The following is a 27,908-nucleotide window of genomic DNA, read 5'->3' on the forward strand; positions in this document are numbered from 1 at the left end:
AGCAGCAGCGGATGACAGGTGTCCTCGGTGTCAGTGGTGGCTGCAGCAGCATTGGCTGGAGCGGGGGCTCCTTATTCCTGCTCAGTAGCATTGGTGTGGTTCTAACGCAGTAGTGGCGGGGGCCATGCTTCCAGCCGAGCAGCAGTGAGTGTGGGCTTTGAGCATTGGAAGCTTCCTGATCCTGGGGTAGCGTCCTCTCTTCCCTTTAGCTCTTCCGGCCCTCTTGACATCATTTAACCAATCCCTTCCATTAAATTCCGCTTGGCTTGAAATATCTAGATTGGTTTTTTTTTTTTTTTGAGTAAATACTGATTGGGATGCTATAAAAAAGAAACATTCAAAAAATAAGAGAGTTCTTGGATATTAAAAAATGTGAAAGCAGAAATAAAAACTTAATGGAAAGGTTAGAACATAATGTTGGTGAAATCACCCAGAAAGTAGAGAAAAACAAAAACAAAACTCCAACAACATCAGCAGTGTAAGTGCTCAAAGTTTACAGTAAGTTGTAATGATATCATATAACATTATCATGGTGTAAGTTACTTATTCTCACGTTACTGCATAAATACTCTGTGGTGCTGAGCACACATCCTGCCTGGCATCTGCATGTGACATGTGACCATGTGTTACAGTGGGGTCCTGGTTAGTACAATTTTAAGAGAGCAGAGAAGTGTCAATTTAAAGAAAACTAGAGGAAGAGTATAATCTTCTGATTAATAACATACTGACAAGAATTTTAAATATAGTCATAGATAGGTAAGCTTTATTCCAATGTCTACATAAAAATGAGTTGATGTCGAACAGGAAACGGTTTTTCCAAAGGGTTAAAATCACACAACAGAACTTGGTCCTTTTCCCTTTAGTTTGTCTCTCAGTTCAGTTGGCTGACGCGTCATTATTCGTGTCCGCCCTCACTAATCATTTTCACCACACACAATATCTAAAAGTCTTCGGGTGGCCTTCCCATTTCTCTGGAGATCTCTTAAGCTGCTTTCAGTTACAAGAGATGGGCAAGGCTTTTATCTGCTCACGCCCTACTCCACCGGAGACAAAAACACATCCCTGAATTCTCTTGTTTAAATTGTGGCTGTTGGCCAAGTGTCCAAATGAAGAACTTAACGCTAACACACAAAGGACACAGTATAATCTCTGTATGGTAGTGACTTCGCTTCAACTTTTTCTCATTAAAGAATTATTTTTATTATCTCTCCACAAGGGAGTTATAAAAAATACCTGTAAAAACATTGAAAAGGCTCTTAAAAGTCCTGGAATGAAAAAGTCTGCAGTATAAATTACGATACATCATCTATGACTTGCAGATAAGAATAAAATAAATTCTACAAGCTAGAATTTCTGAATGATTTTGATAGGAATTTACCGGAAGGAGCCAGGAGCCACCAAACCTTAACGATTTCCTGTTTTCATCCCAATTGAGTTTTTGAAAAGCTATATAATCTGTTGACAGGCACAGTCCACACAGGAACTTGCTGCTGCCACTGATGATGAAATCAATCTGAAGGACAGAGATTTGTATGCTGGACGCGTCAGGCTCTTCCATGCAGCTGGCTGAAGTGGTCTTCTCTTATTTTTTCCCTTATGCTTTAAATAAAAGTAAATATACATATGGTAAAAAATTTAAATGGTACAGAAAGATCTAAAATAATCAGTAAATATCCTTTTCTCTCACAACCTAGAAAATCTGATGTCTTCCAAATCATCAGGTGTGTGAATAATTTGCAAAGTGAAGTCAAACTTGGAGTCTCTTCATCTGAAAATTATTGTCAGGACTTTTGGAATGTGTTGATTCTGTCATGTATTACCTCTGTTACAGAGGAAAGCCATGCAGTCTTCTCCTTCTTAAAAAAACCTAGTTACAAAAGCAACACACACACTCTGCTCAGAGACAGCAAGTCCAGGCAGCACCTTGTACTCCGTGATCTGGTCCTAGTTACGGGCAGAGTCCCTGGTATCATCCCTGAAATACAGGAATCACAATTACTAACAAGGCATTTTCAAAAATAAGAACTCCGTTTTAATCAAAATGAGGTCATCTGGTCCTTGTAGAATGGAGAGGATTCACTCGGTCAGAGGTTCAGGCTGTCTGGTCATTACTTAAAGGGCATGAGCCGCAGAATCCCAAGCATTCAAGTCAAAACTAGGTCAAACCTTCCCTAGAGAACAAGGGGAAGGCGAGGCAGCAAAGGACTTAAGGATGGAGAAGCAACATTCCTTCACAGAAACTCCCACCACAGTGATGAGAAGCTAGGTGTTTTCCCCCAAAGTGCACTCACTCTCTGGTGAGCAGGAAAAGCTTACAGAGGCACGGGCGGCAGGAGCTCAGCCGAGCCCTTCCTGAATGCCTCGGATCCTCCTGGCCAGCTGCACATCCTTCGGGAAGAGAGTGACGCGGCCGGCATGTAAGGAGAGGAGATAGGCATCCTCGAAGAGATGAACTAGAAACGCTTCTGCTGCCTGCGGACAGAAAGAAAAGCAGAAAGACTGACACAGACGAGGGGCCATGGGCTGCTTTCTGCTGAGACAACTGCTAACCTCAGTCTCTAAGGGCTCAAAGGACTGCGGGGAAGGATTATTCACAGAATGAGACTGAACTTTGCCTGGGAATTCCACTACCACCAAATGAGAACCTAGCCTCCAAACCCTGGGTGTTCCTTGTTCTTTTCAAGGAGGTGAGATGTAGCCTTGCCTTTCTCCCATACTCACCCCTCACCCAACTGGACCGTGGCCCCCATCTTACCTCTTGTAGGGCCAACAGGGCCTGGGCTTGCCAATTGAAGTCCACACCACGAGTGAATACAGCACATATTTCTCTTGCCTGCGAAGGAGTGGGGATGGGGAGCAAGGGAGAAGGGGAGTGGGGAGGAGTAGAGAGTAAAAGGAGGTTCAAGAGAAGACAGACTCTCTCCGTGAGTCTCCATGAATCTTCATTTCCGTTATTCCTTCCTGGCCCTTAATCATAGAACCTAACTATTAGCTGGTGTCAACTCCAGGGAGCTTAGAGATTGGCCCGTCTCTCTTCATTGGTGGTGGGGAGAGGAGGAGACAATCTCTCAGGGCAAGACAAGGGATGAAAGGGTGGTTGGATGACAGAGTTCCTTGTACGTAATCAAAGAACACAGTTCGAAGGTGGTAGGGGTTAGAAATTAATTCCATAAAGAATTAGAAGGTGCCCTTTGTGGGCTCATGTTTTCAGAAGATGAAGAGTCCCCGACCAGGCTAGGGAAGAGGTCCCTTGCCATTTGGGCAAGAGGCGATAGGGGCCCAATACCTGGGAAATTTAAAGAAAGGAGGCGGCATGGGGGTTGGCGGGAAGCTCCCTGGAGCTCACCAGGCGGCAGAAGGGGGTCTTCCTTAACAACAGGTTTGTGCTCTTCTGAAGAGTTCGGATCTCCTTCAGAACCCGGTATCTCCGGCGAGCAACTGGACGGGAGGGAGCGCCTGAGCAAAAGAGTTGGGTCATGGAGCAAAATGCAGTGGAAAACGGGTGGTGCATTGCAACCTGGCTGTCAAACTACCAAATCGTAGACTGTATATAACAGGCTTCCCAAAAGCAGGGCTTTTTGTCTATTGTAGTCATTGCGGTTATCTTCAGCAACTGGAGAACAGTGGTTGGTGCTAAATAAATTTTTGTTAAATGAATGAACAAGTGATCCTTTGAGGGTCCTATTGACCCTCAGTGATGATCCTCTGAGGGTCTTATTTTAAATGCCGACTCTTCCAGGCAGCCTTTCCTGACTCCCAATCCCTTCCAAACCGATGGGTCACTTCCCTCCTCTGGGCCCACAGTACTCTGTGCATCTCCTCTGTCTTTCCCACCTGGATTGGAAACCCAGTTTCCAATTTTGTTTTTAGGGTTTTTTTGGCCCTGCCGCGCAGCACGTGGGATCTTAGTTCCCCAGCCAGGGATCGAACAGGCGCCCCCTGCATTGGAAGCACGGAGTTTTAACCACTGGACCACCAGGGAAGTCCAATTTTTAGGTATTTTTTAAGAGCTGGAAGGAATCTGAGAGATTATCTAGTACAATTCCCTTGTCTCTGTTATCCTGAGGCCCAGAGAGGTTAAGACAGAGGTTAACCTGTTATCCTGAGGCCCAGAGAGGTTAAGACAGAGGTTAAGACACGTTAGCGGCCAAGGTGGGAGCTCAGAAGTGGCATAACTCAGTGCCAGTGTCGGGCCTTTGGGCTATGAAGTCAGAGCCTTTGGCTCAAAGCCTAGTTTCAACAACAACAAAAAAAGACAAAAAAATCTTAAAATCATTCCTAAAAGTAGAAATCAAAAAAGTCAAACTCTGATCAGAAATTAAAAACACAAGAATATAAAAAATAAAAATTCTTCTAACTCTCTTGTTAAAGAGGACAATTCACTGAAATTAGACTGTTTAGAAATGAATAAAAATAAAAAGTCTACACCTTAAAACTTAAGCGATATAACCAAATAGTCCTAAAGGAAAATGAACAGCCTCAAGATCTATCTACGAGAAAACAAGAACATTAAAAGATAATTCCGCTAAGTGTTCAACTCACGTATTAGGAAGAGAATTATTAAAGTAAATCAAAAGAAGGTAGAGTAAAAGAAATATTAAAGGTAATAAACTAACTTAATGAAAAAGAGTGTAAAACAAAAACAGTGCAGCTGGCTCCATAAATTAAACCAAGGACCAGTAAAAACAAATGAACCTCTGAGAAGTTGAACAAATAAAAAAAAGAAAAAAAACCCCCACGAAAACTAACATTTTGAAGAAATGTTATTCACGGTCTAGCCAAGAAGAGAGAATCCACACCAAGTAGTTGCATAGAAGGGATTTAATATGGTGAACTATTTGCCAAGTGTTAGACAAGCTGCTGAGAGCAAATGGGGACAGAGGGGCAATGCAGAGATGTGCTGGCAGTGGAGACTTTATCCCAGGGGCCAAAGAAACAGGGGACTTTTTAGAAAGAGGGAGGCCCTACACCCAGGAGATGAGCTACTGGCACCTGCCTCCCTCCTCACCACCAGTCCCCAATCCAGTCGCCGGAAGCAGCCTTTAATAATCAGACATGGCAGTCACACAATGGAAAGATGAACACAACTAAAGATCACCAAGCAATGTAAAAAGGCCAACACCATGAAAGGAAAGGACCAAACTCAGCAAACAAAATAACCAATACCAGAGGGACTTGAGTTATTACAGAAAAGAGAGAAAGAAAAATACACATAATAACCTCCGAGGGGTAAGGGAAGATGTGAAGTCTATGACTCAGGAACAAGTGCTTGTGAAAATTAACCAATTAGAGGGATCATGGGAAAGAACTGGGATTAAACATTCAATAGTTGGGTCTTAAAATCCGACATAAGGAGTCGGGATTTAATCCTAAGGTAATAGGAAGCCACGGAAGAGCTTTAAGCAGGACGGAGAGATGATCCACTTACATTTAAAGATCATTCCAGTTGCTGTGTAAGGAAAGAACCGAAAAGGGACAAGAGTGGAAGGGAAGTCGTAGCCAGGTCAGGGTGCTGGGGGCTTGGACTAGGCTGGTGGGAGTGGAGAAGGCAACGAGTGGCATGATTAGGATGCAACGTGGAGGTGGAAGTGCCTGAGCTTACATTTGGATTGGATGGACATGGGGGCAAGATGAAAAATCTCTCCCGGGTTTCTGGCTTAAACAATCCTGTGAGTGGCTATGCCATTTCCTGAAATGGGGGAAACCGGGGATGAAGCGGCAGGAGGGGAGTAACCAAAAGTGTGCTTTTAGATGTGTTTAGTGTGACATACCCCAGAGTCTTCGAGTAGAAAGGCCGTTGGATGTAGGTGTGCGGGGTCAGAGGAGAGATGTGGGCTGGAGAGATGTGAGAGCTGTCAGTGTATGAATGGTACGGGAGCCACAGGGAGGGATGAGCCCACCTGGGGAAGGGAAAGAAAGGAAAAGTAGACCATGGAAGTCCATCAACATGCTGAAGAGAGGTGGCACAGGCAGTAAAAACCACTGAGCAGAAACTGCAGAGCGTGTGTATCACGGAGCCAGGGGGATGGAGTGTTTCGAAGAAGAAATGACCCACTGTGTCGAATGCTTCTGAGAGGATAAGAGAAGGACACAGGCATGTCTAATAAAGTTGGCAACATGAAAGTAGCTGGTGACCTTCACAACAGCAGTTCAAGGGTACTGGAAGTAAGGGTAGTGGTTGTGGGGAGTCAGATTGGAATGGGTTGAAGGGTGTCTGGGAAGAGGGGAAACAGACACGTGGGTAGACTTAAGTCTGGCTGTTTTAAAAAGGGTAGCTGTGGGGCTTCCCTGGTGGTGCAGTGGTTGGGAGTCCGCCTGCCAATGCAGGGGACAGGGGTTCGGGCCCTGGTCTGGGAGGTTCCTACACGCCGCGGAGCAACGGAGCCCGTGCGCCACAACTACTGAGCCTGCGCTCTGGAGTCCGCGAGCCACAACTACCGAGGCCCGCGTGCCCGGAGCCCAAGCTCCGCAGCAGGAGAGGCCGCTGTGATGAGAAGCCCGCGCACCGCAACGAGGAGTAGCCCCCGCTCTCCGCGACTAGAGAGAGCACGCATGCAGCGGGGAAGACCCAGCACAGCCAAAAATAAGTAAATAAATAAAATAAATAAATTAAAAAATAATAATAAAATAAAAAGGGTAGCTGTGAAGGGCAGAAGTGAGAAACAGGGAGTATGAGGGAGCCGGGGATGTGGGGTGCCCTTTTCTTTAGAACAGAAATAACAGAGCACATTTGCCAAATGCCAATGTAAGGAGTATGAATTTACTTCCAAGTGCAGGTGGTAAGGATAACAGAAAGCCCCTGGGATGGTGACAGAAGAATATGACCAAGAGCTCATGTAGGAGGAGTGGCTTTTGATGGAAAGGGGTCACCTAGGTTCTCTGCTGTGAGAAGATAAAGGGGAATCCAGTCTGGAGGCTTCTATTTCCTCAATGAAGCATGAGGCAAGGTCATCCTGAGCTGAGAGTGAATCAGGGGACTGGAGTTGTAAGGATGCTTCTACATCCGGCAGCAATAGTGAACATCATACGTAACAATATTCCTGTTAAAATTACAAATGAGACAAAGATGACCAAAACATTGCTCTTATTTCAACGCTAGTCTCAGGGCCTCACTAACAATAAAATAAGAAATAAAATGTATAAAAATGAAAAGAAGACTCAGAAGTCATTATTTGCAAACAGTATAATGGTCCACTTAAAAATTTCAATTAAAGCAGCTGAAAGGCTATTAGGATTAACAAGAGAATTCAGCAAGTTAGCTAGATGCAAAGGTTATTTATGTTAAGGAAAGAAAAATAAAAAACAACCCATTCACAACAGCAACATCTATAAATAACCAATAATACTTTCTTCACCCTGCTCTTAGCTATGGAGCAGAAGACAGGTAAAGCAGCTGCTGCCACAGTTCTTGTTTGTGGGTATCCCATCCACCAGACCACAGCACAGAAACTAAGGACCACAGACCAGCCTTCTTTCCGGGCATGCTACCTCTGGAAGGGAACAAGGTGAGAGCACCGGCTAAGTTAGGGCACTTTGGTTAAGGACCAATACAGCCACTCACTGAAGGAAAAAAACAAAACAAAACAAAAAAACCCCCCAAAACCTGGAAAGGCACCTTCTAAAATTAGAACTGTTGTTTGAAATTGTCACAAAAAGCAGCCAATACTTTTGCATTTGAAAAAAGCACAAACACCGATTTTTTAAAATCCCGTGTCTGCGGGAACAAGCTGGGTGATCTTGTGCAAATTATCAGGTCTGTCTGCGCTTCAGTTGTCCCATCTGTAAAATGGGCACAATATAAAATTGAGTTAATTCATATAAAGAGTTTAACATAATGCCTAGTTAGTGGTAAGCACTCAATACACGTTAGTAGAATTAAGAATACTGTCTGGGCCAGTCCTTTCTCCTCCTCAGAACTGCCTTCCCCAGTCCCTCCCCGGTCGTGGACCTTGGGCCGTCCCGGAACGGATACTGGACGGCAGAACCGCTTTGCCCCCCTGCAGAGGAAGGCCAGCGGACCAGGGGTCGGGAGACTGGGCTGGACCCCAGGCTCGGCAAGCGAGCATAGATTTTTTCGTCTGTGAAATGGGCACGCGGACCCGGCCGTACCCACCTCACAGACAGGCTGCAGGGAGGCCGGCTCGGAGGGAAAGGGATCACGGCGGGTTACCTAAGGGTGGGCCCGGCCGCGGGGGGGCGGGAGCCGGGCTCGGGGGGCGCCTCCTTGGGGCTTCGGGCTTGCGGATCCGGCGGCGCGGGCCCATGGTTGGCGCTCAGGGTTGCGGACCGCGGCTCCTTCTCGGCCTTCCGGGTCCGGAGGCAGAGGCTGGGGTTCAGGGGAGGGCCAGCAGCGCCCCGGCCGCGTGCCCCGGCTGGGTGGCGTTCAAATTGCCCGCTCCGCCGCGGATTCACTGCCGGCGTTTTTTAAAAACCGAATCCAGCGACTCCCAGTGGCTGCCTCTGGAACGCTCCTGGCGCAGAGCGATTGCGGGGAGGACCAATGAGAGCACAGGATGAGAGGCTAACGGCGGCGGTGATAGGAGAAGACAGCGGGGACAAGGCGGATCGATGGTAGGAATCAGCCAATGGGGCCTTGGAAAAGTGAAATGAGGCGGGAACTGCTCCATTCCTCCGCTCCCTGGGGCAGGACCGCATCTTTGATGCATCAGACCCAGGTCCTCCGGTGCTCTCTGGTCGACAAATGAAAGCTCGATTATGAAGATGTAGCTGGTGCGTGTGTAGAACGCGTTTCTCTAGACGAATCACCTTGCGCAAACATTTTATGTTTTGCTCTATCAATCTTGAGGTGGGTTTTAAAGATGAGGAGACGGGCCCACGGAGAATGTGACCGTCCCATGTCTCGCCTGAGACCAGGAGCAGCCCATGAATATGACTCAGAAGTCAGCTTCACTGCGTGAACCTTATTGATGATTAGGGTCCTGGGACAGCCAGGATGGGGCCTCTCACCATGAGGTCAAGCAGGGCAGGCCTCAGCTCTATTTTTGGATCATGCTCTCCAGCATTTTCGTAACAGGGAAATGACCCCTTCCCTTCCTGTTGGGGATAATATGTATTGAGGTCAAATGTAGAACTAGGTAGTTAGAATAAAGGGGATTTTATATTCTACACTTTTGTTTTTTTACATTATCTAGATGTTCTACAGTTAACATGCACTGTAATCAGGAAATATGTTACAAAATCAGTGATTTTATGGAACCCTTGTTCACTGCTGGTGGGAACGCAAAATGGTGTGACTACAGTGGAAAACAGTATGGCAATTGGTCAAAAAATTAAACACAGAATTACCATATGATCCAGCAAGTCCACTTCTGGGTGTATATTCAATTAAAAGCAGGGGCTTGAACAGGTATTTGTACACTAAGGCTCATAGCAGTGTTATTCACAATAGTCAAAAATGTCCAAGTGAATGAATAGATAAATAAAATGTGGTATATACATACAATGGAATATTATTCAGCCTTATGAAGAAAGTAAATTTTGATACATATTACAACATGGATGAGTCTTGAAGGTATTATGTTAAGCAAAATAAATGAAATACAAAAGGACCAATATTGTATGATTCCACTTACATGAGGTACCTAGAGTAGTCAAATTCATAGAGACAGAAAGGTAGGATGGTGGTTGCTAGGGGCTGGGGGAAGGGAGGAAAGGGGAATTATTGTTTAATGGGTACAGAGTTTCAGTTTGGGAAGATGAAAAAGTTCTGGAGATGGGTGATTGCACAACAAATGTGAATGTCCTTAATGCCACTGAATCGTACACTTAATAATGGTCAATACAGTGAGTGTTATGTTGTGTATATTTCACCACAATAAGAAAGAAAGAGAAAGAGAGAAAGAAAGAAAGGGAGAAAGAAAGAGTAGAGGAGGGGGGAAGGGAAAGGGGGGGAAGGAAGGGAAAGGGGGGGAAGGAAGGGAAAGGGGGGGAAGGAAGGGAAAGGAATGTTTGATTGAACCCATTGAGATGCAGTCAAATCACAGAAGGATAGTTGTTTTTCAGTGACACAGAGGCAAGAAGTCCTACTACACCAGTCCTCAGGACCCATTAATCAGACATAGCAAATCTTCACTCATTAATTCTGCTTTAGACCTAGAGTGCCTTCTTTGCTCCATTAGAAATAAGTAGAAAACAAAGGTAGAAAATAGAGGGGTGTTTTTGTTTTTGTTTTTTTTAAGATTCCACATGTAAGGGAGATCATACAGTATTGTCTTTCTCTGACTGACTTATTTCACTTAGCATAATGCCCTTGAGGTTCATCCATGTTGTTGCAGATGGCAACATTTCTTTCTTTTTATGCCCGAATAATATTCCATTGTGAATATATATATATATATATATATATATATATATATATACACACACACACACACACATATACATACCACAATTTCTTTATCCGTTCATCCATTGCTGAACACTTAGGTGTTTCCAAATCTTGGTTATTGTAAATAATGCTGCAATGAACACAAAGGTGCATATATCTTTTCAGCTTAGTGTTTTTGTTTCCTTTGAATACCCAGAAGTAGAATTGCTGAATCACATGGTCGTTTTATTTTTAATTTTTCCGGGAACCTCCATAAAATTTTCCACAGTGGCTGCACAATAGCGCACAAGTCGTCCCTTTTCTCCACATCCTCCCCAAAACTTATTTCTTGTCTTTTTGATAATAGCCATTCTAACAGATGTGAGGTGATATCTCACTGTGGTTTTGATTTGCACTTTCCTGATTAATGATGTCGAGCATCTTTTCATGTCCCTGTTGGGCATCTGTATGTCTTCTTCGGAACAATGTCTATTCAGATCATTTGACCATTTTTATTTTATTTTTGGCTGTGCCGCAGGATATGTGGGATCTTAGTTTCCTGACCAGGGATCGAACCCGTGCCCTCTGAATGGAAGTGCGGAGTCTTAACCACTGGACCACCAGGGAAGTCCCCATTTGCCCATTTATAAATCGAATTATTTGTTCTCACCATTGAGTTGTATGCATTCTTTATATATTTTGGATATTAATCCATGATCAGATATATAATTTGCAAATGTTTTCTCCCATTCAGTAGGTTGCCTTTTTATTTTGTTGATGGCTCCCTTTGCTGTGCTGAAGCTTTTTAGTTTGAAGTGGTCCTACTTATTTATTTTTGCTTTTGTTGCCTTTGCTTTTGGTGTCAGATTAAAAAAAAACATTGTCAAGACCTATGTCAAGGAACTTGTTGTTTTCCTCTAGCAGTTATATGCTTTCAGGCCTTATGTTCAAGTCTTTAGTCCACTTTGAGTTAATTTTTGTGTATAGTGTAAGACAGTGGTCCAGTTTTCCCAACACCATTTACTAAAGAGACGGTTCTTTTCCCCATTGTATAGTCTTGGCTCCTTTGTCATAAATTAATTGACCATGTATGTGCAGGTTTATTTCTGAGCTCTCTATTCTGTTCCATTAATCTATGTGTCTGTTTTTAGGCCAATACCATACTGTTTTAATTATTAAAGCTTTGTAGTCTAGTTTGAAATCAGGGAATGTGATGCCTTCAGTGTTGTTCTCCTCTCTCAAGATTGCATTGGCTATTTGGGGTCTTTTGTGGTTCCTTACAAATTTTGGATTTTTTGTTCTATTTCTGTGAAGAATGCCATTGGAGTTTTGTAGAATTGAATCTGATAGGCATTGAATCTGTAGATTGCTTTGGATGGTATGAACATTTTAACAATATTAATTCTTCCAATCCATGAACGTGGAATATCTTTCATTTGTGTCTTCAATTTCTTTCATTAATGTCTTGTAGTTTTCAGTATACAGGTCTTTCGCCTCCTTGGTTAAATTTATTCCTGGGTATTTTATCTTTTTGATGCAATTGTAAATGGGATTGTTTTCTTAATTTCTCTTTCTGATAGTTTGTTAGTGTATATAAATGCAACAGATTTTTGTGTATTGATTTTGTATCCTGCAACTTTACTGAATTTGTTTTTTAGTTCTAACAGTTTTTTGATGGTGTCTTTAAGGTTTTCTATATATAATATGTCATTTGCAAATCGTGACAGTTTTTCTTCCTCCTTTCCAACTTGGATCCTTTCCTTTCTTTCTCTTGCCTAATTGCTTTATCTAGGGCTTCCAATACTATGTTGAATAAAAGTGGCAAGAGTGGGAAAAACTGTCTCATTCCCAACCTTAGAGTTAAAGCTTTCAGCTTTTTTTCATCATTCAGTGTGATGTTAGCTGTGGGCTTGTAATATATGGCCTTTATTATGTTGAGATACATTCCCTCTATACCCACTTTGTTCAGAGTTTTTATCATAAATGGATGTTGAATTTTGTCAAATGCTTTTTCTGCATCTATGAGATGATCATATGATTTTTATCCTTTATTTTGTAAATGTGGTGTATCATACTGACTGATTTGCAGATGTGGAAACATCCTTGCATCTCTGGAATAAATCCCACTTGATCATGGTGAGAGGTAACATCACTTGTCCAAAGCCACCCAGTGGAGGGAGAGATGGAGCTGAGGACACGTATCTCTGGCTCCCCCTAAACCACATGGCTGTTTGCTCCAATCCTCCTCCTGTCCTCTGATCTCCTTGAGTGCTGTTTGCTTGTTAAAGTACAGAGAGCTTTGGACAGAGCAAAGGCAAATGGAACCACCTGGCATGGTCCTAAACCTCTTGTAGGCAGCAAGCTTGAGGGCTACTCCAGGACCTGGATGGCAGTCCTGGAGGACACCCCAGCCCCAGGGTCCCCCAGGACCACTACGAGTGGGGCAGGAACTGGTCAGTTCACTACAGTGCAGATGGTGTGAATTACACTGTATTTGAACTGATGTTTACAGAAGTCTGTTATCAGTCAGTTCTAATTTGGGGTCCAGGGCCCCATTATTCCACTCAGAGCAGTAGGCCACAGCTACAGACATTCCTCACAACCCTCTAGACTCAGCAGGAGAGTGGAGATTCTTTCCCCCTCCACCCCCATTACCAGCATGACACGGCATGGCCTCTCAAACTCACCCTCCGAAGCACCCCAGACACTAGGACAGAGAGGACACAACTCCAGGGTCTGGAAGGGTACTTAGGGTCAACATAAAAATTTTATGAGGCATCCTGTTTTATCTTATAATCGATGCGAAGTTTACACTCTACTCCACAATGGTATGTTCTAACAAAACATTTCTCCCCCTCTGAGCAAAACCGATGCTCCACACCGTGGCTCTGCTGGGACTTCAATGCCTGACAGACCACCCTAGTGGGCAGTGCCGCCTTACAGGACGCTCCACTGTACGTTGGCATTTACAGCCACCTTCCATTTATATCGTAGGTAATATTCACAGCCATCCTGTGAGATGCAGGCTTCCCCATTTTAGAGATGTGAAGACCCAAAGCTCCAGGAGATTAAAGCAAGTTGCCTGAGTGGGTGGCAGGCCTGACCATAAGTGCCCTCCCCATCCTCTGCCACCTCTCACCACTGAAGTCCCATTATAATCCCCCCCAACCCTTCAATGCTAAAATCCACATGTGATTTCTATGCTTTGGTACCTTACAGCTTTTCCATCCAACGTTCTAGACGTTACCTCCAGGAATGTCCTAACCCTTGTGCTCTTTCCCTCTTATTAAAGAAAAAAGTCCACACTGCCAACTCCCCTCTTCTTTTTAAAAATAAAAAGCCTGAAACAACACTGTAAGGCCCCAGTTTTTTGGACGCACCACCCTCGATCTCCATTTCCTTCTTCCTGTGACACACACCACGGCCCAGAGGAGGTCAGGGCCCCCCGAGACTCGGAGCTGGTGGGATGGAGAGGCCTTTCTCTCCCGACGGTAAGAACCTGCTGGATTCCCACAGCCCGAGGGCTTTGCTTGTCAGAGATCCCTTCTCCCAGGATCTATTCTAAGGAAGGCATTCGGTATTTGTTTCACGATTGAGCTGCCCAGGAAAGTGATCTGCCAGAGCGAGGACCACTGGAATAAAGGGCCGCTCAGCAACCTGGGGTCCCTGCTGCCAGGCCCCTCTCTTCAGGGTGGGGTTACTGGGAGGATAACAGCACAGGATGCCTCTCTCCCAGCCACAGGAAGTACCCCCAAAGATCTCGGAGACTTTATGGTAAGTGGGCCCACAGGTTTGGAATCAGGCAAACCCAGCTTGAAATACCGGCTCCAAGAGGAAGTCACTTGACCTTCTCTGGGCCACACCTTTCTCACCTGCATCCACCTGTGCAGGCTGTTACGCAGGAGAATGAAAGCTAAGCACTTAACATAACGCCTGGGATACCAGCATCACTCCCAACGGTAGACTCCCGGTAAACCCACCACCTTGGAGGGTTCTCCATGGTGTCTGTCGGGTTGCTGGGGGTGACGCAGAACCCCAGACGTGCTCTACAACCCAACCGACTGCCTGGTCGTGTGGCTGCACGGCCAGAGCCCGTGGCAGGAGAGCACTTTTGCCAAACAACTTATAACTCTGGGACTCAAGTTTGCTCATCTTTAAAATGGAAGGTGAAGAGTTCATAAAAGCTATTATCAAGGGCTGCCCTGAAATCCCCCTGTAACCTCTCCCAGGTGGGGAGGACTTCAAGGTGTGAGCAAGGACGCCAGAGCAGGCGTGGGGAGGAGCGCCGTGGGCAGGGGGCATCTTCAATCAACGGGCTGTCACTCCTTCCCCAGGTTGGTCAAAACCACAGGCCTGCAGAATGGGCCCAGTTGGGCCCAAAGGCACGGAAGCCACACCGTGGACACCTTCTGCAGAGCAGGACGCCAAGGCCCGGAGTGACCAGGTACAGGGCTGGGGAGCACACACTGAGTTTGTGGCAAGGCCCTGGCTGAAACCTGTTCCCAGGCAGGGTTAGGGAGTATCTTACAAGTTTTAGAAACTGTGGTGCTTAGTTCTATTAGAATTTGCTCAGTGACCTCTCTTCTTGGGAGAACCATATTTAGCCTATGATTTAGGAGGAAACCCTAGGGCTGTTGGTTCCTGCAATTCTACTCCATGATTTAGCTCTAGTGTTGCAGGAGGGGCTGGGGAAGCTGCTGGGGGTCGGGCACTGCACTCAGGCCTGAATGGGGTGGTGACAAAGGAGGACCTGGGTGTTGTGTCATCTTCTGTGGCAGCAGCTGCCCTGGGTGGGTGGGGGGGTGTCTGTGGGGAGGGGGCAGGGCGAGGCCTCGGGGGCAGGGCATTTGAGGTTCACCAGCCCACGTGGCCTCAGCCTCGGGGTGAACAAGGAGCGTCCAGGTGGCAGCAGAGCAGGAGGCTCAGCTGGCATCGTTGATGGCAGTCCGAGGGCCCCCCAGCAGTCTCTCATGCTCGCCCTCCTCTGCCGGGGGCCGGCCCCTGGACAGGCGGCTCAGTAGCAGGCGGTGCAGCCCATTGTAGAGGGCTGTGCCCGTCAGGAGGATGAGGAAGCCAAGGATCTGCAGCGGGTGGAAGGCCTCCCAGCCCAGTGTCAGGCTCACTGCCCAGATGACAATGGTACGCAGGCTGTCCAGCACCATTCGGGTGGTGGCACTCAGTTCCTTGGTGACACTGATGCCGGCAAAGTTGAAGAAGGCGATGCTGCTGATGTTGCCCAGCAGCGCCAGCGCGATGAGTGGCTGTCGGCCCACCTGGCAGAAGGCGTCCAGCGCGTCCTCCAGCGTCCCGCGAGGGTTTCCACTGAAGGAACCGGCGGGGATGTAGTACATGGGCACCAGCAGCAGGGAGAGGATCACGAAGCCAAAGAGGCCTGCGGGAGTGGAGGGAGCACGTCACGCTCTCCGCTGGGCCCCCAGCCCCGGCAGCGTGCCCCGGCCCACCCAGCCGGGCTCCGCTGACCTCCCAGCCACCCCTCTGAGTCGCCCTCGCACCAGCTCCTTCCTTCCAGCTCCTGGAGCCGTTCTGCTCATTAGGAACTACAACGGCCTACTGAATGGGCTCTGACGGCCCCATTTCCACTTTAATCCGCGTCTTCTGACCGGACCAAGAATAGGAAATACATTTTATATTGTGACCAGTGCACAGACATGTACACACACTTTCACAAAACGACAGCTACCCTTACAATGTACAATGCTCTCTGACACGTTTTAAACTCAATTCCATTCATTGACAAAAGGATTGCTGGCTGCGAGCATGACACTGCTCTCACAAGTGTGGAAAAACAGCTCTCTAGCTCAGCGCTGTTGGTGCGTGACAAGGAGCTGGGCCAGAATGTAAATCAAGGCACTGCTTCCCTCAGGAAGTCCTGCTAGGAAAAAAAGTGAGTGGAAGCCATCAGTACGCTTGATGACGTAGCTGATTTAGGCGGTTAACGTTCTGCCGTAAGCCCTCAGCTCACGGTGCAACAGGCACCACCAGCTCCCCGACAAGCCCGTAGGTCACGCTTCGGTAGCACTGCTCTAATCCGCCCTGCTAGTCCCATAATTTTAAAGCCTCATTTTGACTTACTTACCTGCTCAGAAACCTTTGGTGGCTCCTCCCTGCCTGTCATTTAAAGTCTAAATCCACTTGCCTGATGTTCCAAGGTTCTCCAAGATATGACCCTGACATATTCAATTCCTGATCATTTCCCCTCCATCAAACCTGTACCTCCGCCAAACTATTCCTCACTGGTTTCCAAACTCACATCCAGCTCCCCATGTCTCCACTCTGCCTGGAGTTCCCTCCTGTCCATTCTTGCTTCCTGAAATCTGTAGCGCAAACGCCACCTTCCCTGGGCCATGACACTCAGATATGCTTGGCAAGTGAAGCGTCACTTGAGTAAAAGCGGGCCGAGCTAAAACGCACTGCCTGCTCCTTTCCTGCTGGTCGGCTCCTCTAGAGCGGGGCTTGCATCTCATTCATCTTCGTCCCTGTCCTCCCTTAGCTCCTGGCTGAGTGCACGGCAGCTGTCAGGGTATTTATCAACACGAACATGGTGAAGGGAGCGAGGAAGGAGGGCGGGAGGCTCGCCCTTCCCAGAGGCCCCAGGCACCTCGCCAGGCGCCCTCACTGCATCCCCTCGACGTGCCGCCCCACAGGGCGCACTCCACCCAGCGCCCTCCTGCCAGCCTGTGTTCACACGCACCCTCAGTGCCGACTGCCCGCAGTGGGTGCACATTGTGCTTGTAGACAAACTTCTCCTCCAGCACCATCTGGATGGAGACGATGATCTGGGCCATGATGATCAGCAGGTCCCCTGTGGGAAAGGAGGGGCCCAGAGTGAGGCCAGGCTGAGGCAGACATCTCAGCCCACGGAAACCTAAGAGCCCCTGCAGCCCCTTCCTCTGCAGGGCACTGTACAGTCCACGAGGTCCGGCCACGACAGGCCCCGCGCCTGACCTCCTGGCCCCTGAAGGGTGAGGCAGGCCACCAGGGAAGGCACTGTCAGCCCCTCTGGGCTAAGGCTCCAGAAAGTCCAGGGGTCCGCCTGGGCCTGAGGGCTGCACAACTGGGGTAAGCAGGTCTTTTGAGAAGCAACAGGCTCTGAGATGGACATTTCTGGTTTAATCCTGCCATGCGTGAGCAGGGTGGCCACTTCACTGTAAAATGGGCTGCAGTGTGTCCTTTCCGGGACCGTGAGGATGAGTGATGACGAGCACAGTGCGAAGCGCTGGTTGCGTGCTTGGTAAGTGCTCAGTCAACATTCATTCCTTTCCCCTTCCGGATCCTGCAGTCTGTGTGGCTGTAAGTACATTGTAGAACTAGCCCTCTCCTTCCTCGGACCTCCCCGCTCCTCACCCACCTCTCCCTCACGCTGCTTGTCCCCTGCTGGTCTTCCCTACACTCTTCCCATCACCTGGAAAGCAGGTGCATGTCCACATCAGCTGGTGGCCCACGTGCCCTCCCCCAGGGCTTGGCGGACAGCGGAGCTTGTAAAATGCTTTGTCGAGTGACTCTGTGCTGGGCAGCCCCGGGATGCCCACCCCGGCCACACCTGTGATCACTTCGCTGAGCTTGTGCTGACTGTCGTTCCTGCTCAGGAGGTCAGCCAGGCCCACGACCACCAGCCCTGCGATGGTCGCGAGGATACCCAGCCACTGGCTCAGTGCCAGCCTCCGTCCCAGGAAGGTCACCGAAAACAGGCCTGTGAATATGATCACTGCTCCCCGCAGCATCTGGAAGCTGGAAGCACTGGTCATGTTCAGGGCTAGGAGAGGAGAGACACATGACGTTAGCTCCTAAGGGCCCAGCCTGTCTGTTCACTGAGGTGTCCTCAGGGCTGACAGGGCTGGCACGTGGTAAGTACTCAGTAAATCTTGGTTGGGGGCGTGTGTGTAAAGGTCGGTGGGAGGGGGCGGGGGGAGCTGAAGACAAGCTGGGGGTGGCTCTTTCCCAGTAGCTCCCTTGGGCCACAGGCTGCACTGAGCCCTTGGCAGCCTGGCTTGGCTACTCACCCACATACATGATGCTGGTCGCGGTCATGTCGCAGAGGGCTGGGGGCAGGAAGAGAAGGGGGTTGAAGGGCTGCTGGGGATCCATGCTGGTGTCTGGGTGCCCTGCAGCTCTGCACAGGAGTAGGTAGAAGGCAGCCAGGCAGAAGAGCTCCCCCAGGAACATGCCCACTGCCTGCAGGGACAGAAACGGGACTTCAGAGCTGGAAGGAAGACCACCTATAACAAGGGTTTTTGTTTTTTATTTTGGCCGTGCTGCACAGCTTGTGGGATCTTAGCTCCCCGACCAGGGATCAAATCTGTGCCCTCGGCAGTGAAAGCATGGAGTCCTAACCACTGGACCGCCAGGGAATTCTCTGTAACAAAATTTTTTAAACATAACCTTTCTTAATGCAAGAGTTTACCTATAACCCCAACATGTAAGAGAGACAAAAGCAGAGCTGCTCTGTGTGGGAGGCCAGAGCCTGCCTCCTAGGTCTACCCCTAAGCTCTTCAAACACCTCGACGGAAACTCTAAGGCCATGTGGAGCCTGATCTGAAAACCCACCAATCTAGACCAATCCCTGGTCATGTTCCAATGGAGAAACTGAGGCCCCGAGAGGCTTGAGAACTTATATAAGGTACCTTCCATTGATGGTGTCTGCCCCGCCCCAGTGGGGTCTGGGCTCCCCGCGGTTGGGGAGCATGTTTTACGACAGGGCTGGATTGTTCCAAATGTGCCCTGACTTGGCCATGGTGAGGGCTGGCCTCAAGGAGTCCGGGGCATGAGCGCTCACCAGGACTTGTGCAGGCTTCCTACAGGGGACTGTGCCTTCTGCCCGCTTCCAGGGGCACCTCACACCCTGGCCTCTGTTCTGGGAGGGAGAGAGAAGCAACTGGCTCTCCTGAGAGCAAGGGAGGACTCCCCCAACCCAGGTTAGCAAACAGCATGGCCTCGTGGGGGCCCCTGACCTGAGGCCTGGGAGACGGAGGTGGGCGAGGACAGGCACAGATACCTGGAGGAAGGGATGCTGGAAGCTGTGCTCCTGGCTCCCTCCGCAGCCTGGGGCCACGAAGTTGTCCGCCCACCTGCAGCAGACAGAGAGAAGGTCAAACCCTGCAGCGTGGCAGCGCGCTCTCCCACCCGGTCCTGGGGCCTGCAGAGAGCTCACACCTCCTGGCCAGACTTAGCGGACTCGGCCCAGAGCGGGGCTCCCTCTCGGAGGGACCAGTCTCCACGGCAAGGATTCCCCTGGGATGGCAGACAGAACGCGGGGGCCTGGGACCCTTTAGCTGAATTTCATGAACCTCTAACAGAAATTTAGCATTTCCTCCATTTATGAGTGTAGTATTGCGGTACCTGCGACTTTGTCACACACGGAAATCACAGCTCTTCTCATTATCACATTTGAGTCACTGCAGGTACTGTGAAGTATTATTTACACTCATCACTGCTCCAAAATTACAGTAATTAGACCCACTGCTTACTATTTCATGTGTTAAGAAGCGCATGCACACATGTACGTTACTATTTCACAAACTGGCTTGTTTAATGTCTTGATAACTTTATTTCAATACAATTAGCTTTTTCTGTAATCCTTGGTCTTTTATTTGCACGTTTTAAAACACTACTCTAGGCTTCACCAGACTATCAAAGGGACCCATATCAAGAGTCCCTGGTCTACAAGGTCACGTGGGCCCTGGGAAATGGCCACCTGACACAGACCACCCGGTCACCTTCCCATAACCTGAAGGATCTGGAGGGTTTTCTCTAGCACTGGCTCGGAAGCCAGTGGCAAGTATGTGGCGCTTGTGGAGTGGGTGCCAGCCGGCACCCCGGCAGATGGGCCTCACTGATTATGGCATGCTCCCCGCCGAGCCCAGAGTCCGTCACGGCACAGCGCTCTGGGCAGCTACCGCCAACCATTTTGCACCTACCAACATCTGTCGCTAAAACTTCTGCCTCTGAATTTCACTTTCGCTGGCCTTAGTTATGTCCCTGGGAATCTAATCTCTCTTTCATTGGAAAGCCCTTCATATATATGGAGCCTTCCCCACCTTCTGAACTTCTCCTGGTTAAGCAGCCCCGGCCCTTGCTAACCTTTCACTGCCCTGGCTGGTCCCCACCTTCGGAATCTTCTCCTGGTTAGGCAGCCCCGGCCCTTGCTAACCTTTCACTCCCCTGGCTGCTGACTTCAGGAAGCACTCTGGTGGGCCCAGGCCCAGAGCCAAGGGCACGTGATCCGGCCCAGACTGAGTCGGGCAACGGGGCGGCCCCGCCCACGTGTTGGACACCCTGGTTAGCTGACCCGGCTTGGACTGCACGCGCCACATCACACTGCTGACGCAAGTCAACGCAGACCCAGGGCCGCTTGCAGTGGGCCACTGACCTGCCCCCGCTGCAGCAACCCCACTCGTAGGCGGTGGTGGTCCCTAAAGTGTAGGACTCGGGACTTCTTCTTAAATGTCTTTCCTTACAATGTCTGTCCAGAGCAGCTACGTGGTGGGCCCCACCCCATCTGCTGGCTCCTCTGTGCACAAGCTCAGCTCCCAGAGCGCAGGGAAGCCTTCTGCTTCCTGTGCCCCAAGCAGGGGCCACTGCTCATGCCAAGCGGTGCAGGTCTGGGTTTGACAAAGATCCTGTGCAGGCGGGGCTTCTCTGTGCCTGAGTCTGAGGAGGGGAACAGGGAGCTCTTTCCCACAGCCCGGGGCAAGTGGGCAGGCGGTGGGAAGGGCGGGCTGAGCGCTGGTGGTAGCACAGACCTGGAGGGAGAGATCACGTCTACAAAGATCTGAACACATCCCAGGGCAAGTGAACAAAACAGGACTATGGCAAACTTATCTCAAGGTAGGAGACCCCACCCACTCCCACAGTGAGGAGGGAAGGTAGGAGGGCTTCTGGTGCTTGGGAATGGTGGAGGTCAAATGAGAGCTGATGGGCAGCTAGAAGTTCTGATATGCCTGGTTGGGAAGGCAGAGGAAATCTGGGTCAGGGGATCAGGCTGGAACCAGACCCAGTAGCAAAGGGGCAAAGATAATCCCCATCAACGACAGAAACCACCTGTTCTCTGGGGTCTCATTTCTGCCCCATCTGCTGTAGATTGCGACTCTGGGATCCCCAGGCAGGGCAGGACAGGACAGGACGTGGGATGTGGGTGTGGGACACATACCACCTGTATGGCTCACCCAGCTTGGCCTGCTCTCCAGCCAGACTCACTTTCACAGACAGAGCCCTCTGGGAGGGGCTGGGTGAGGCAGCCGAGCAAAAGAGAGAAGCGAAGGAGAGCAGAGAGGTCAAGCTTTACCAAGGGCGCAGAAACACCTGCCCTGGAGCGAGTGAGCAGGTCAGAGAGAGAGTTCCCAGGGCTCCTCCAGGAGGGACAAGGGAGGTCCTGCCAAGTTCATGGTCAACCAGAAGCCTAGGGCAAGGGCTGGTATGGAAGCCCCTTCCCCATCCTGGGGCCACATCCAGAGCACAGACTGGCAGGCTCAAGACCCCTGATGTAGCAGTGGGGCCACCTCCTGAACTCCCCCTGGGCTACTGCCTGTGCACCTTACAGTCATGACAACTCATATCTGCATCACCTTCTGGTTCCATAGTCCTTGTCACTTGAGAGGCTGTGAGCTCAGCATCCAGCAACGTCCACAGCTTTCCATCCCCTGCTCCTGGCACATGATTATACAGAAGTTCAAACATTTTTTGTTGTTGTTGAATGAGTGGGACTTCCAGACACCGCTAGACAAATAGGCAGGTACTATAGTCCAAAGGCAATGTATCCATGACTGCTAATTTGCCATCCGGTCTGAGGTGTCCCCTGCTGGTGGGACCAGCTGGGCCTGCCCTTCCCCAGGGAGGGGCACTGCAAGGGGAGCAGGCTGTAGGGCTGGTGCTAAGCCTCCTCCCCTCCCCCTGCGCTGCCTGCTTCCTCCAAGGGGTGGGTCTGCCTGAACAGGCAGGGCTGGCAGGTTCCCAGCAGGGGAAATGGAATCTTTTTGTATCTGAGTGCCTGGGGCAGGTTTACACCCCAAGGGTTTGGGTGTCAGGACAGGCTGCCTGCCCTGCCCAGACTCTTGGCCAGGCAGGAGTTCAGGCCTGCAGTCACTTTGGGATAGAGTCAGGCTTCTCATCTTGGCCCTGGGAAAGGTCTGCCTCACTGTGCAGTCACAGCAGGACCGCAGGTAGCACAGGACAAGAGCCAGAAGCCAGACCCCGTTCATCTGGGGGAGAAAGCAATCACTCCCCAGTGGGACAGCACTTATCTCTGCAAAACGCTTCCCTAACATGTGTTTACGAATGCACCACTCACTGTGTACCGACCTTGTACCAGGCCTGTGCTTCTCCCTGAGGAGCCTGAACACTTCACGCGGGCTGTGTGGTTTAGGCCTCACAACAACGGTCCGCATTTTACAGGCAGGGACTTCAGACCTTGGGGTGGAGAGGGCCGTGTTCAGGCTCATACAGTTAACAGTGGGCGGATCTAGGGCTGAACCCATCTGCTTGCACTTATTTTCAGAAAAGGCAGCAGGATACACGGAAAGGCCAGACTTCTGACTCTCACAGGTTGGATGAGTTATAGATTTCTCACCTATAAGTCGGGGATAATAATGCCAACACTGATGAACTGGCAAAAGTAATAAGACATATAAGACCTGGCATATGGCAGGGGGTCACTAAAAGTCCTTTGCTGCCCCTCTTCTCCCTCTCTCTCCTCTGCTGAGCAGGAACCACTTCCCCTTGTGTTGGGTGGGTGTGGCCCCAGCTCTGCTCCAGCCTGAAAGCTTCCGGGGAGAGTATCCATCCTCTGGGACCCAGCCTGCAGGCTGACGCAGAGGCACCGGAGGGCCACAAAGTGCTGAAAGAGGAGAACAAACTCAGCCATCATCTCGGGAAGCTCCTTGTTTGAGAGACGAGAAACCCAGGGACCAGACAGGGCTTGAGGGACACAGGGAAGCGCTAGTACCCAGGAGCACCACCCCCTGTTCAGTGCTCCGTCCTCAACACCGATCACCTTCTTACTCAGGATTCTTCCCACCCCCCTGGCTGAGGCGGGGAAAAGGTCAGCCCTGCAGATGGGCCCTCCATTCTCTCTGGACACTATATCCTGGGGAAAGCTGTGGTCTCTAGGGCAGGAGGCCTTGGGGACCCACATGAGGAAGCGCCCTGCACTGGCAGAGGCGGGCTTCCTTTAGAGTTCCCTGGGCCTTGGAGGGCTCCGGGTGGGCTGCCCTTACTAGGGGCGAGTCACTCTGGCGTGGCCTTGCTCAGTAAGCTCAAAGCTCAGCGTTCCAAGGGGTGTGCGCGTCTGTGTGGGACCAGGGGTGGCGGTCAGAAGCTGAGGAAGTGGTTGATGCGGCTGCCTCGGGCCGATTGGCTGTGTGTCCATATTCCCCACAGAATCTATGCCATTTCCGCTCTCATCCTGGGCCTGTTAAGCCCAGTGAGTCAGCTTCTTTCTCTGGCTTGTAATCTTCGGAAGGGCCCCAGGGCTTCTCCTCTCTCCGGGGTGTCACAGCAGGTGGCCCTGGCTCAGGTGGTGATAAGTGATGACAGCCCGCCCTCTCTTAAGTATAAGGTAACTCTCCTCAGTAGATCTTACAAGGAGTCTGGGAAGAAGGTGGGGCAGGGATTATCACGCCCACTTTATAGATGAAACGAGGCTTGGAGAGGCCCAGTGACTCATCTGAGCTCATAGCTTCCTAGCCTCATGCTCTTTTCACTTCTGCACTGCCCTGCTGGTTTAAGGCTTTCTCCAGCTGGCCTGAACCCCTCTGAAGCAATTATCCCGTGCCCACTTTTGGAACCTATGGGTGGGGGAGGGGCAGCGGCCAAGGCAAAAGTTAGAGCTGGCGCAGGAAGGACAGTGAGCGTCCTCCCCTAAAAGAGGCCCAGTGATCGCAGGCCTCCTGCCACCTTCCTGCAGGCTCCCCGGACCCAGTGGGCCTGACTGCTGGAGAAATGACCCCCATGGCCCCTTCGTGGCTAGGTGGGCTGCACAGCCTGCAGAAGTTTAGGAGGGGATGTGAGCCTTCCTGAGTGAGCGTCTACTTGACCCTGGCTCTTTACATGCAGAACCCCAGCTGGATTCAGGAGGGTGGGGCTCCGAAACGTGCACTGGTTCAGGCAGACAGCCCCACGCGGTGCCAGAGGAAGGCAAATGCTTGGTCTCCAGGAAGTGCATCAGCAGAAGCCTGGTGAGGGGGAGAAAGCAGCCACAGAAAGGAGAAGGGAGGGACCTTCTGCCCACACCCAGGGACGAGGCTACAGGGCCAGCCTGATCGGTGACTCTCCCTCCGGGGGGTAGGTGATCCCCAGCCCCAGCCCAGCCCAGCCTGGCCAGGCCGGCTCCCTGCAGCGCACCCAATCCTGCTGAGTGGGCAGTGACCTCCTGCAGCGGACAGCTGACCTGTGATCCCAGCACAGGAGCAGCACGTGCTCACGCCCACTTCCTCATCCACTGTCTCCAGTCCGCCCAAGCAGCCGGGGAGGGAAACATTATGCTCATTTTACAGGCCAAGAAACTGCAAGAGGCTACTAGAGACGCTAACGCTGAACCCTGAGTGATCTCTGGGATGGACGCTTCAGATGCTTGTCACCCAGTCCCAGAGGGGAGGCACCCCGACGGCAGGGAGAGGAGATGCCACTTATAGGATTACAACTTCCATGGGCACATGCTTGTCTGTTCTTGCCTGCAGAGATATAAGAGGAAACCCCCAAGGAAGAGGGAGTTTTGGGTACCGTAGCTGTAGAAGACCAGCACTGGACCCAAATCCTGAGACCTAGGTTCTAGACACCAACCAGCTGAGTCACACACACACGAAACTTTTCTTGGGAGCTTGACTGTAAACTGTGGGGATGAGAATGGATAATTTCTATGTTTCTAACAACTTTAAATGCCCCTAAGGATGACTAGAGAAGTCCCTAGCCTCATCCACAGTGGAGGTTAAGAGCACGGATTCTAGAGCCAGACTACTTAGGCTCAAATATAAACTGTGCCACTTAATAGCTGAGTTGAACTTGGGTAAGCAAGCCCCTCTTTCCAGAACCTCAGTTTCCTTATCCAGGGACAAGGAATTTATCTACCTCATAGGGTGGTTATGAGAATTCATTAACTTAACTCATGAAAGGCAGCCAGGGCAGGACGTGGCACGTGGAGCTCTCTGTGTATTAACTGGTTAGCACTTGCTGTGGTCACATTCTCGTCTGTCTGTCCCTGCCAGAAACTTCAGGTCAGAGTGTGATTTCAAATCAGTAATCTCTATCAGGATGTACACAGCTGCTCTCCCACGTTCTTCCTCTGAGAGCGTCCTTCTCACAGTCTGGTCTTAGAACACTGTTTAGGGTCCAATACTGGGGCCCATCACAGGTAGGGAGGCTCCTAAGAGGCCACAGGGCAGGGGACAGGACCAAAGGTTGGGATCACACCTGGGCACCTCTTTCTGGCCTCTCAGGCAGCCTCCAAGGGCAAGGCGTCCTGGGGCTGAGGATTCCCTGGCTTCTTACCTGACCGGTCTGGAGCTTTTTCTGGAAGGAGCTGAGTCAGCACAGTTTACCTCAGTAGGTAACTCAGCTCTCCTTGCGGACAGCGGCCCTGGCAGACCACAGCCACCCTATAAGCACCAGACTGAGGCCTTGGCTTGTGGGACGGATGGACAGATGACTTGCTCTGCTGCAGTCAGATCCTGAGATGGGAGCCCTCAGGTTGAGTTTCCTTTATAGCTAAGGGCTCAGCAAAAGGAGTACCCTTCAGGAGGCCTCAGGGCCCGGGAGCCCAGCACAAGACACAGACACAGCCGGCCAGAGCCCAACCAGAGAGACAGGTGGGCCTTACCCAGAGGTCCACCTCCTGTGGAGAAGGGAGGACACTGTGATTGCCAAGCGTGTACACACCTGTCTCCTCTGCTGCAGATTCTAAGCATCTCAAAGCCTGGGACCTTTTCTCGGTCACTTCTGTCTCCTTCCCTAGGTCTAGGCAGTGCCTCACACACTGTAAGGACCTTATATATGCCTGATGAATCGAACAGGGTACTTCTCTCCCAGACCTCTCTTCTGGGGCATTTCTCACGTCACTGATGGAGTACGCTGGGAAGAAACACCCTCAAAAACGAATAAGATACAACTATCCCCACCACCCTCAGGGGGCCTGGAGCGCAGCCCAGAGGGTGACTGGGGTGACTCCCCTTTGCTCTGGAGCCTGGCAGGGCTCAGGTGGAAGGGAGGTCTGACTGGGAGAGGGTCACTGTCTACTGTCCTCCACGTGCACCACACCCTCTTACATCAGAGCTGAACTGCCCCCCTGCCCGCCCTGCCTGGGTTAATGCCACTTCTGTTCCCCCAGGCGGAAGCCCAGGAGTGATGATTGGATCCTGTGGGTCAGGCCCTGTGGCTTCACTCTGCACCTGGTGTCTCCTATCTGACCCTTCCCTTCCCACCTCACTGCCACCTCCCAGTTCCCCTTATCTGCTAGCAGCAGCCTTGGCGTGGTCTTCCCTGCAGCCAACTGCTTTGCACCTTGACCACCAGGTTCATCGCATCACTTTTAACATGTCACTCCCCATCTCAAAAGCCCCTCTTTGGTTATGGGATAAAATCCAGCCTGGGCATTTGGTGCTAGTTACAATCCACCTGGATCTGGCCTTGCTGTTCCTGCCTCGATGTCCCCACCACATGTAGAAATCCTACCAAAGCTTCGAGGCCCAGCTGTAACCCTTCCTCCAAGAGGGGCCCATGGTGCACCCCCTTCTCTGTCATCGCAGCCCTCCACGCTCACTGGTCACTCGGTCCGCATGACGTTTATGGTAGCCCTCCCTGGCCCACAGCTCCTGGAGGGCGGGGCCCCCGATGCCAGCTTGGAAGGGGCAGGGGAGAGAAACTCCCTCCCGTTTAAAGATGAGGAAACTGAGGCGCTGAGTTAGAAAGTGACTCGCTGGGATCAAGCACACAGCGAATCAAAGCCGGGGCTCGGATCCTCCAGCCGGGGACGCGGCCCTGCCCCGCATTTCCCTGGGCCTCGTACCCCTTGGGTGGTCCATAAACCGCATGAACGGATCAGAGCAACTGAGCTGGCTGGTGAAGTCAGGAAAGGAGAGCCGCGAAGGGAGGGCGCGGAGTCCCCTCCCCTCCCGGCCAGGCCCGGACTCACTTTGCCGAGAGCGTGTTGATGGAGCCGGTGACAAGCATGAGCCCGGCCAGGAACAGCTGGTACTTGGTCCAGGCCATGGCGGCGGATGCCGGGAGCGCGAAACAGGAGCGCGACCTCCGCGCTCGCTGGAGGTAGTAGCCCCCAATCTGGTCACCCCGGGGTCTGGGGGCGAGTGCTTCCGGGCCGGGAGTCACATGACCTGAAAGATCCCGCCCCCGTGCCTGCTCACTCCGCCCCCAGGGAGGGCGCGGGAGGGGGCGGGGCGGGCGTCTGCGCTCTCCAGAGCCGGAGCTGGGGGCGCTGGTTCTCACGGAGTGACAGTGTGAAGTCACGGGCCCAGGTCTCCCCACCTGCAAAAGGGGCTGATGGGACGAGGAAGTGAGAATGCACCGTGGATATTAGAGCGTTCTGTAAACCCTTTAGAGAGATTGAGCTGAACAATGT

At 50.8% G+C, this 27,908-nt stretch overlaps 2 protein-coding genes across 4 annotated transcripts; both read right to left on the bottom strand.

Annotated features, from left to right (window-relative positions):
• Nucleotides 1-940: 940 nt before the first annotated feature.
• On the bottom strand, nt 941-8,448 carry CENPA (centromere protein A). Its single transcript, XM_079941191.1, has 5 exons — nt 8,171-8,448; nt 3,347-3,456; nt 2,756-2,833; nt 2,317-2,472; nt 941-1,975 (listed from the first exon to the last, which is right to left on the bottom strand). The coding sequence occupies exons 1-4, from the start codon at nt 8,262-8,264 to the stop codon at nt 2,338-2,340; spliced, it is 417 nt and encodes a 138-aa protein (XP_079797317.1). The 5' UTR covers nt 8,265-8,448; the 3' UTR covers nt 941-1,975; nt 2,317-2,337.
• A 4,005-nt stretch (nt 8,449-12,453) lies between these two features.
• On the bottom strand, nt 12,454-27,631 carry SLC35F6 (solute carrier family 35 member F6). Of its 3 annotated transcripts, XM_079940823.1 has the most exons (7): nt 27,465-27,554; nt 21,910-21,990; nt 19,341-19,413; nt 18,349-18,520; nt 17,889-18,101; nt 17,040-17,150; nt 12,454-15,719 (listed from the first exon to the last, which is right to left on the bottom strand). In XM_079940823.1, the coding sequence occupies exons 4-7, from the start codon at nt 18,509-18,511 to the stop codon at nt 15,250-15,252; spliced, it is 957 nt and encodes a 318-aa protein (XP_079796949.1). In that variant the 5' UTR covers nt 18,512-18,520; nt 19,341-19,413; nt 21,910-21,990; nt 27,465-27,554; the 3' UTR covers nt 12,454-15,249. The 3 variants fall into 3 exon arrangements, with proteins under 3 accessions (XP_079796949.1, XP_079796948.1, XP_079796947.1); XM_079940822.1 differs by lacking the exon at nt 21,910-21,990 and having other exon boundaries at nt 27,465-27,631; XM_079940821.1 differs by lacking the exon at nt 21,910-21,990 and having other exon boundaries at nt 17,751-18,101; nt 27,465-27,631.
• Nucleotides 27,632-27,908: the final 277 nt, after the last annotated feature.

The sequence above is a fragment of the Stenella coeruleoalba genome, assembly GCF_951394435.1.
Source record: "Stenella coeruleoalba genome assembly, chromosome: 13".
Taxonomy (NCBI): Eukaryota; Metazoa; Chordata; class Mammalia; order Artiodactyla; family Delphinidae; genus Stenella; species Stenella coeruleoalba.